Raw genomic sequence first — 11,400 nt, 5'->3', positions numbered from 1 at the left:
ACTACTTTAAACCAAACAAAATGAATTTATTCCCCAGCAGTGAGTTTGGCTCTGGGACACTTTAGTTATTGAAAATGAGCATATTCATTTGCTGCCTAAAATCATGTTAGGTACTGATAAAAGCTTTGCTGGTGATCTTTGTCATTCTGTTTACATCCACAAAAAATAATATGACTGTACTAAATAATGTGATGTTATTTGGCTACTTAAGCAGATACAGTTTGTCACTGACAAAATCATCATTCTGGGGCATATGACTGTACAGGAACAAAAACTCTGCATGCATAATCACTATAGCATAATTTGTAGTAGCTAAAAATCATAATAACACCAACATGTTCATTTGTGAATAAAGACATAGTTGTGTGAATACGCAGTAAAATATTATTAAGATATTGTTTAGTAGAATTGTTTATTATAACATTATTTATTGCTTAAATTTGAAATGGAGGAAGTTAACAGTATCAAATGGAAACATCCAAATAAGGGGGAGAGCGAAAAACAGAGGGAACCAGGGAAGGTAAAAAAGAGTTCAAAGAAGAAAGAAAAAAAATCAAAGAAGTAGGAAAGATGAGTGAAAAGAAGGATGGAAGAAGGAACAGAGGACTCCACATAGTCATAGCAACAGCTCAGAATTACCCCATTAACTATATAACAGTGAAACCCCTCTTCAAAGATAGGTTTCAGCTTTCCACATTGAAATCTAACTACTGTTTTTGTACATGGAAAACTGCATATATTGGATGTAAGCTCATTATCAGTTTCTAGTGATAACACATTCCAAACTTAGTCTCTTCCCTTTAAATATTATATAAATGAGAGAAAATAGCTCAAACACTGCTTTGAGATGTAAATTCATAATTGTAAAATAACAACAACAATCCTGATATGCTAAGCACTCTGATTATCTTTATTTTTCTTTCATCAGTTAAGAACAAGACTATAACCATGTCATAGTGAAGACCACTAATATGCAAGCAATTATTTTATAGAAAAGCATAACTGTACTTTATATAAGTATTTATATCGTGTTAAAATTATCAGAAATGGCAAAGGAATCATTCAAACTGGACACCACGCACCATGTATATAGAGAGAAATTTTAAAAAATACAAGTGGAACAGTTGAGAAAAAACAAATTATAACTATTGAAGACAAAGATATAGATGTTTGGGGAATACAAAAATTAATATGGCACTTAGGGGACAAATGAGCAATGATGTTATAATTCACAGCGTTTTCCTCAGGGACTATAATATTCCCATCGTTCTGAAGACACAGTTCAGTGAAAGACCGGAGACTGCTCTGCTGAAAAGTCTTCCCAGAGCCCCCTTCACATCCTTGTTCCTCAGGCTGTAGATGAAGGGGTTCATCATGGGGGTCACCACAGTGTACATCACAGAGGCATTCATGCTTCCCTGGGAAGAATGGGTCGCAGCAGAACTAAGGTACACCCCAAGTCCTGATCCATAGAACAAGAAAACCACACAGAGGTGAGACCCACAGGTGGAAAATGCTTTATATCTGCTTTCATTGGAGGACATCTTCATTAAAGAAGATACAATCTGATAGTAGGAGAACATGATTCCCAAGACAGGAAATAAACCCAGAAAGACAGTTACCACATTTAGAAAGATGTTATTGATTAGGGAATCAGATCTGGCCAACTTGAGAATATGAGGCAATTCACAAAAGAAATGAGGGATTTCAGTGCCTGAAGAGAAGTTGAGTTGCATTAGCAGGAGAATATTGATCAGGTCTACACATAAGATGATGAACCAGGAAATGAGAACCAGACAGCCACAGAGCTGAGGGTTCATGATGAGTGTGTATTGCAGGGGGTAACAGATGGCCACAAAGCGGTCATAGGCCATCACAGTCAATAGGAAGTCATCCACTCCAAAAAATGTCATAAAAGAGAATGCTTGAGTGAGGCACTCTATATAAGAGATGTCTTTCTTATTTTCCTGGATGTTCACAAGCATCTTTGGGACTGTGGAGGAGATGAAACCAATGTCAACAAAGGACAGGTTACAGAGGAAGAAGTACATCGGGGAGTGGAGGTGGGAGTCACTGGTTGTAGCCAGGATGATGAGTAGATTCCCAAGCACTGTGATCAGGTATATGGACAGGAAGAGTCCAAAGAGTATGGATTGCACTTCCGGATCCTCTGAGAGACCCAGAAGGAGGAACTGTGGTAGTCCGGTGTGGTTTGCTGCTCGCATGTTGCTGCTTTATCTTCAGGAGAAGGAAGAAGGAGCAGCATTCAGTGAGCAGCCATTGAATTTTTAGGTTGTCACTCCACAGTATCATCCCTCCATGGATGTCTTTCACTCACTATTGTGCGTTCAGAAAATGGTAGCTCATTTCCTTTTCAAATGTGTATAATGGTTCACATTTCCTTTAATTCGTGAGACATTTCCTCATTCTTTTTAGCACTTAATCACTTGTTTTAATTTTCATATTTTAACTTATGGAAATGATTAGCTTTTATTTGACTTTTATAAAATTATTTAATGTCTATGTATTTTATATAACAACCTGTACTTATTTGTTCTTCTACTTTTATAATACAGATTAAACAGTGATTCTTACACAAATTTTTATTCTATGGATTTACATTTCATTGTGTTTTTTCAGTACTATATTTTTTTTCTAAAAATTTGGTTACTACTGAAACACTGTAAAAGTTAAAAGCACATTGTCATTCTCAGAGGAAATTTCAATAAAGAAGAGCAATCTTTACAGCTATTCTTGTTTATATTTTCCTTTTTATTCTATCATTGTGGATATGTAATGCTGTCAAAGTATTTTAAAGTTCTATGATTTAAAAACTGAGTTTCTGAATCAGACTTTCTTGAGTAGAATCTTGGTCTTCCAACATAAATCATTGTTACCTTGAAAAAATAATTTAAACTCTAATCATTACATATACCACATCACTGTCCTAGAAAGAGGGTTAGTTCTCTACATGACAGTATTAAAGCAAAATGCAATGAAATGATGTTTTCATTTTCCACTCTTTCCTGTGTTACAATGAGTATGTTATAAATAAATTTTGTTATTAATATGTCCGTAAATATATCTTAGTTAACTCATTGAGCAATAACTCAATTAACTGTGGAAGTCACAGTTAGAGGAATTCAAATGATTACAAATTGTTTGTTACCTCTTTTTACCTACCATGCAGCACTTTTAAATTCTGAATATGTCCATGGATTCTTCTTTTCTAGACAGATACATTCTTCTTAGTAAGGGAAAAAAACCATTCATTCTACATAGATAAGAGGAGGAAAGGAAAGCACCCACCATTAAAATCAAATGAAAGTTATAGGTGATTATGTGATCTCAAATTTCTATTTTTCGGACTGGGAATGTACATTATTTTTGCATCAAAGATCGAACTCCAGACCTTGCCCTTGCAAGAGCGCCTGCAGAATCAATGAGCTAAATCCCAGGCCTCAGGGAATGTACTCTTAAAATCAGCAAAGTTAATGGCCAAAATATATATTGATTAAAATTAAAATATTCAAAAGATCTATGGATAGAATTATTGTTTACACTATAAAAGTAAATAATCAATCATAAGATGAGGAGGAAGAAACACTGGCTGAGAGAACAGAGTGTGTGACTTCCCTACCAGACATCAAGCTTGTGATTGTTACAGCTTTTGCTTAACTTTTGTCCTGTGAGACTTTTATATGCTGCCTGTAACAATGTGCGTTCTGCACAATTTTGATATATATTAAATATCAAGATCAACGTGTCTACTATAATTTTAAAAATAAAACTTCCAAGCCTATTACAAAATAATACAGAAACAAAACTATGTAACAAAGGTAATTAAAGTCATAGATATATTGTTAAAAGGAAAATGTGATTCTGAGTAAATATCAATTGTAACAAAGTCTGTTTAACATAAGCTGATTATCATAATTCATCACAATAATGAACCAATAAATATGAGCTGTAAAACAGTCACAGCAGACATATATAATTGGACAAAATTTAATAGGTATTTGCCTAGTAAACATCTGTGTAAAGACGATGGGTATGTAATGAAGCCAAAGATGTTTTTCTAACTCAAAGAATGCTGTGTTCAACAACAAAAATTTTTCAGTAAAACAGTAGAATCTTTGTGTTCATTTAATGAAAATGAAAAGACAGTCTTTCCAACCTTAATCACACACAATATTTCCCTAAACCTCTAAAGGTAAATTATAAGTGATTTGGTTATAAAACTTTAGGCATCATAGTGTTTTGGGCAGATGATAGTGTAGAGATGAAGATTAAATCATAAGTACAATAATATGGAAATAAGGACTATCAGAAAAAGGAATCTGCCTGTGGATACAGGCAAGGAAAATAATAGACCAATGCTACTGAAAGAGAAGCAAGATAGATAACAGCTCATATATAATAGGTTTTCAGCATGTAGTTAATAATAAATGACTGGATCTTAAAAATGGATGCACCTTGAGGACATAGCATTAGGTGAAATAAGTCACACACAAGTTTAAATATCACATGATTAATCTTATATGAGAGATTCGATGTATACTAAATTAGAGAACAAAGTGGGCTGGGGGTTTAGTTCAGTGGTTCGGTGGCCTGCCTTGCAAGTGCAAGGACCTGAGTTCAATCCCTGGTACAAAAAAAAAAAAAAAAAAAAAAAAAAAAAAAAAACAACAACAACAACAAAGTGAACATAGACCATAGGAAGCAAGGAGAAATACTTTTTGCATAAGAAAAAGTAACCAAGAGTTAGAGGGAAGGTGAAGGGAGAGGAGAAAGGGATAAAAAAGGAACCAGAATGGGTTTATGTACCTGTGCCAAATCCCAGTGATGACTAAACCTTATGCATTGCAAACATGCTGATAAAAATTAAAATTTCAAGACACAAGAAAACATAATCTCATCAGAGACTACAATTAATGAGAAAAAGTGTTGACATGTTGGGGATTCTCCAGAAAAATAACTCATTCATCCGAGGTTCCAGTTTCTAAAATCAGAGAAGAGGAGGGGAAGTAACTGGTATAGACAGGTCTCAATGGAAACCAATGTTTTTCAGAACATATATACTTCCCCTCCACAGACTAAATATGGGGATTTCACAGGATTGTTATTCTAGAGGTGAAGCCCAGTGCCTACCTTGTCTTCCTCTCTTCCCCTCTTCTTCTTCCTCCATGTGCCCTCACTAAGACATGCCCACCTCTTCTGTGGCTGTCACTGCAGCTTTCCATTCTACAAGCTCTGTCCCTAAGAACCCCCCTTACCATTTCATAGAGGGTGATCACAGAGTGACTACAGCTGTGTGCTTCTACTCTCTATAGATTCTAAAGATCTGAATCTCAAAGCTCATAAATATACTGTAGTATGATCTTTTCAGTCTCCAAAGAAATCAGCTCCCTTGGGGATGAAAGGAAAAAAAAAGAATGGAAAAATTTTAGTCCATATTATGTGTGTTGAGGTAACAGATAATGATATCATTTTATCTCCTCCAATAGAAACTCATTTTAGCTTCCAGTGATTTCAAAGTCGCAAGTTTTACACCAAGCAACACATAATTTCTTCATGGAAACTTTTCCAGAAAATTCCCACCTTGCTACACCTACTGTGAATGACCTTTAGAAATTTTATGGATTATTGCCCACAATGATACAAAGAATTGGAAATCCTTTCTTGTTAATATTTTTTCAACACCTTTATTTTTCCATTTTACCTTTTAGGCAGAGAAATAAAATAGCATGCATTTCTCATGTACAGCATGGTTATCAGAAATGGGATAAACTGTGAAATCACTTAGTCTAGAAAAGTGCTTCCATTACTTTTATTATAATTTTTATGGAGAGTATGCCTGACATCTATTCAGAATTTTTCTCAAATATAATATACTATCATTAATTGTACTCATTATGTTTTAAAAATTGTCTTAATTTTACTTGTTTTTGTCACTATACTTTTTACTTATTTTTATGAGTTTATGTTTTACAAACATGATATTTACATTCCTAATGAGGAATTGGTACATATACATAAAAATCATGATCATTGTCATTTTCCCCTCTTATGTATTTGCCTTACCTTCTTCGCACATCTTCCTACACTCCAATGTCTATGGAATCCACATCCATGTTTCTTAACATGTGTTTTGGTCTGTCAAATAACCAGTATTTTGGGGCCATCATGTTAGAGAAACTATGTGACATTAACCTTCTGTGGTTGATTTTTTAAAATTCTTATTATTATCTCAAGATGCACCCATAAATGTCCAAAGTGTATCCTTCCTTATGGCTGAGAAGTACTCTATTGTGTAAATATACCACAATCTCTATCCCTACACCTGATGTTGGGCGTACTTACCTATTATGAGTTATGAAGCTATAAACATGAGTATGAATGCATCACCATAATGCAATGTCTTTCTTTTTCTCTCTGGAAGATAGCCATAAGAGGTATAGCAAAATCAAGTAAGCAGAAGAAGTATAGCAGTTTCCTTTCTTTAAGACTTCTCCTTAGTGTTTGCCCTTGTGATTATATTATCTTACATTCCCTCCAACAATAAGAAAGTATTTATTTTTCCCCATTTCTTTTTTCTCATCAGAATTTTTTGTTTACTGATAGTTTGACAATAGCCTTTCTTTGTGCAATAAGATGGAATCCCAATGTTGTTTTCATTTGCATTTCTCTAATTCCCAATGTTGGCAAATACTTTTTTTAGGTACCACTGTGCTATTTCTGCTCATTTTGAGAAAGGTCTATTCATTCCATTCACCCATTTTTCATTGTGTCTTCTATTTTGGGAAGTCTAAACGTTTAGAATTCTTTATGTATTCTTGAGTTGAAAAGAAGGGACTTTAATGCAACAGTCTAAGCAGGCTTATTACTGATCCTAGGGGGATCTCTCTGTGTGAGCAAAACAAAGAAGGTGTCTTTACAGACTAAGAGAGCTTTTTACAACTTTTTTGCAGGATTTTCCGGAGGTAGGTAGGCTGCTGACATGTCTTTGTATTACAGATACATGAGCTATGTAGAAATATTATAGGCAGTCAGAAAGGGCTACCATCAAGTGGGCCAGCATAAAAGTGAAACAAAGGAGAATCTTTGTTCTTTCCAACCACACTTACTACATGACTTGCTTCCCAATTTGACCACCATTACCTGAGTGACCACACTCGTAACCTTATTGGATGTTCATGTCTGTGCCCCACATTGCACCCGCGTGGGTTTCCACTATAACATTATCTGTAAAGTGGGGTACTTGGGCTACCCCCTCAGGATACCCTCCTGTCCCTCAGGAGCTTTTCTATCAATAAATTTTTTCCTGCTTTTAACCTCCATTGTTCCTAGAACTCACTCTTTGTTTTCTGGAGAACAAGAACTCAGCATATCATACAGTTAACAGGTTGGGAGATATATTTCCTATTTCATTTTCCCACAACATTATTGGAGATCCTATCAAGATAATAATTAGGGCTGGGGATTTAGCTCAGCAGTATGGTGGCCTGCCTTGCAAGCGCAAAGACCTGACTTCAATCCCTGGTACCAAAAAAGATAACAATTAATAGGAGGTAATCATGTAATGTATCAATTTCTAAATTTTATTAAGTGACCAAAATTGTCACTCTTGCTTGTCACTGGTTGTGTCTCTTTTAAATGCTTGTACTTTGAGTTTTTATACTTCATCATTTTCTTAAAATGATGGTGATGTTTCTTTAAAAGGATGTTTTAATTTTGTTGACAAGGTTTTATTTTTGTTTTATATTGATTGTTTGACTGACTTGTTAGACAATGCAGAGGAAATGTAATGTGAGTTCCCATCTAACGACTTTTACCAATAATTACAAGTGAATTAGAAAATATGGTTAAAAATAGGTCTCTCTTTGAAATTTAGTTTAAAGTTGAAAAATATACATGCCTATTGTTAAAATGTGGGGCCCCAGCTGTCCATAAGGCATTAGGACAGCAGTCACTCTTAAGACTTAGGGAACAGTCTGAGCAATGTGGCACAATCCTTCTCTACACTCTAGAGAAAATGTTGAGCCAGTTCTGCCTCTGTTTCCTTTCTGGTTTGATCTGCCACTCTTGGGGAGACAATCTTAGCTCTTGAGATTTCCCACTCTCACCTTTCCAGGATGAGAGTCATGATTTAGGGGCAAATTGTCTCAATAACTCACCAAGAGCATGTGAAGAAAAGACCTTCATTCTTGGTCTCATTTCCAATCTCTCCTGCCACTTTTACACTCTCCTTTATAGAGGAATATAAAGTTAGAGAGGATTTCTAAAGTATTCCAAATCTTTCTCCTAAGAACCTTTAAGTCCTCAGAAAATGAGTGTTTTTTCCAATGCCAAAGATAAAGAAGTCATTTTATTTTTTTCTCTCATTGAGTTTATCTGTACTTTTTTATTTTCTGTGTTGATACATGTAAATTTCTTATGATAGATAGCTTTGTTACTAGCACTATGACCTCTTTACGAAATGATTTGTTTTCAGAGATGTCTTCTAAACACTGGTGGCATTTGCTTGGGAGTCTGCACCAAATTCCTGCCTCTTTGATTTGTTAAGGATTAAAGCTTGTTGTCTGTTTGGCCTAGCAACGAATTTTCAGGTATTGGATAATGGCAAAGTTTAAAACACCCAGACAATCTCTGTATCTGCATACCAGCAAGAACTAGTGATCATAACTGTCTCACCTTGGCTAATTTATTGTGACCAGTAAAAACTATAGCATCAATCACAGTATAGAAAATAACAAACTGTTATAACATTTAATTTTTTACCTTCAACCCTAGCTTCAAGATTGATAATTATGTAACAAAAGCTAAAACAAATCAGAAAATTATATACAATTGAAGTCCATTCACTTAGTAGAGCAATTTCATGCTCAAGGAAGAGGATTTCAAAGGAATAAGAGGAAAAAATAGAGAAATAAAACAAGAAAAAGATATTAGAAGCAATGCTAAAGGGCAGAGGAAGATTATTCAAGGACCAGGAAGCTGGTGAAGAAGACAGGAATGAAAGAAGAAAAAAATAACAAATCAAAATAAGGACTAAAAACTGTTCACACTCATGGTAAAACAAGAGCATACATTCAAGTATAAAAAATAAGAAAAAAGAAAAATTTATCTCTCACTTCAAGAACATGGTTATCTCCTAGTGTCTTCAGTTTTATGGTAGTATTCAACACAGAGCTCTGATTCCCACCTCCAAATGCTCATGTATTTCTTCCTCTTCACCCTGTTCTCGGCTGATGTCTGTTTCATCTCCACCACTGTAACAAGGTTGATCATGGATATCCAAACTCAGAGCAGAGTAATCTCCTATGAGGGCTGCCTCACTGAGATGTCTCTTTTTGTGATATCTGTATGCATGGATGACATGCTCCAGATGGTGATGGCCCATGACCAGATGGTGGCCATTTCTCACCTCCAGCAATACCATGTCATCACAAACCCAATATATGTACCTTCTTATTAGTGTCTTTTTATTTAGCCTTTTGTATTCCACACTTCCCAATTTTATTGCTTTATGCTTTTCCTTCTTTGAGGATGTGGAAATTGCAAATTTCTTCTGTGTACCTTCTCAGGTTGTAATATTGCCTGTTTGATACCATTACCAAATATATAATTATGTATTTTGGGGGTATGATCTCTGTTTTCTTTTCTCTCCCCTCTCTTGGTGCCCTTTTTCTTGTACTATGAAATTGCTTCCTCCATTCTGAGAGTCTCATCCTCTGGGAGGAGTATATAAAGCCTTCTCCACCTGTGGGTCCCACATCTGATTCATTTGCTTATTTTATGGAACAGCTGTTGGAGTGTGCTTTGACTTAGCTATGACACAGTCTCCCAAAACTAGTGCAATGAACTCAGTGTTATATACTCTGGCCATCCCTAGGCTGAATCCCCTAATCTACAGCCTGAGGAACAGGGAAATAAAGAGTGTGCTGTGAAGCCTGCAAAGAAGAGCACCTTAGTCTCACCAACTCTACCATTGTTTTTTTAACTTGTGTTGTAAAGTTCCTGTATCCAGAGATGCACATTCTACCTCCTTCATTACATTATCTTTCTGGCTTTTATTTAATCCTCTATATCATATCTTCACGTTGATTCCTTGGGCTTATCTTTAATGAATTGTGGAGTATTCTGGAATTTTTAAAGATCACAATGACATGACTGAGTCAACAGAATCTGAAAAACTACCTAGTTTGTGTATATGACCTCTACATGAAGGGCTAAACTTTCTTTATATTTAAATTTCAGTTCCCTTTACAAATTTTTTATATATTTTCTTTAAAATGGGACCCAAGCTATCTGTTTTGGTAAATTATGCCCTTAGAGTATATCTCTGTTTCTCAAGGTTGACCTTCAGCTGAATCTCATATAGAGATTAAAAATACTTATACCTGGATCTCCTCATGAATTCATATTTATATGAATCTAATAAAGGGATTTTTTTTAAAAAAACTTTGTATAATGTTTTGTCACTTATTCTTAAAGAAACCATTCTAAAATGCTTAAGAGAGAAATGGGATTATTGCAAACATAGCCACCATGTTTTTCTACAAATATCACTTTCCTCTGAATTATCTGTCAACATCATGCATCTTGTCATTATTTAACAGATTTTTATGGATGCACATTCATAGTTAAGAATGATATATATATATATATATATTTCATTACTCTCCCTCTTATCTTCTTTCCATATTCTCCCATCTCCATCATGCTCTTTCTATTCATTACTCCCTCTTATCTTCTTTCCATATTCTCCCATCTCCATCATGCTCTTTCTCATTTCTAAAATTCTATTTCCTAGTTTAGTTTTATCTTTATTATTTAATTTGAGATTGCTTGCATAAGAGAAAGCATTTAATTTTGTTCTTTTGAGTTTTGTTTGTTTTACCTAAAATGACAGTCTCTATTTCCACCCATTTTTTTGCAAATGAAAGTTTTATTATGCTTATGGCAGGATGATACTCCATTGTATGTATATATAATTTCTCATTTATTAGTATATGTTAGTAAGGCAGAATATTGATGTTCATTTTAGGAAATTGGCACATGTATATAACATACCACAACTTTTTCAATCCCATTTTCCCCCTCCCTTTCCTACACTTTACCTCTAATCCTTTTATTCATCTCTGTTTACTCCCAGTTTCCAGTCATGTCTTCTTTATTTTATTTATTTATTTTCGGATGCTCCTATAAAACATTTAACTTAGTGATACTGGCTTATTTTGCTTAACATGATGGTTGCCATTTCTGTCCATTTTCTTCAAATGATGTATTTTCGTTCTACTTTATGACTAAATAAAATTACATTGTATATGCATGCTACATTTTTAATTCATTTTTCTGTTGATAGACATATAACCTGTTTCTATAATTTATTGTGAG

The 11,400-nt window shown here is 34.6% G+C and overlaps 1 protein-coding gene across 1 annotated transcript; it reads right to left on the bottom strand.

Moving 5' to 3' along the window:
* Positions 1 to 1,250: 1,250 nt before the first annotated feature.
* Positions 1,251 to 2,225, bottom strand: LOC104865299 (olfactory receptor 7D4). The gene has a single exon (XM_010628745.1). It carries the CDS (start codon positions 2,223 to 2,225, stop codon positions 1,251 to 1,253), a length of 975 nt encoding a protein of 324 aa, XP_010627047.1.
* Positions 2,226 to 11,400: the final 9,175 nt, after the last annotated feature.

The sequence above is a fragment of the Fukomys damarensis genome, unplaced genomic scaffold (assembly GCF_012274545.1).
Source record: "Fukomys damarensis isolate Sample0158 unplaced genomic scaffold, DMR_v1.0_HiC HiC_scaffold_30, whole genome shotgun sequence".
NCBI lineage: Eukaryota > Metazoa > Chordata > Mammalia > Rodentia > Bathyergidae > Fukomys > Fukomys damarensis.
This window is presented reverse-complemented; position numbering and strand designations above follow the sequence as displayed.

Bases quoted from the DNA above. Each gene is read 5' to 3' on its own strand.
- LOC104865299 (XM_010628745.1), bottom strand. From the start codon at position 2,225: ATGCGAGCAGCAAACCACACCGGACTACCACAGTTCCTCCTTCTGGGT.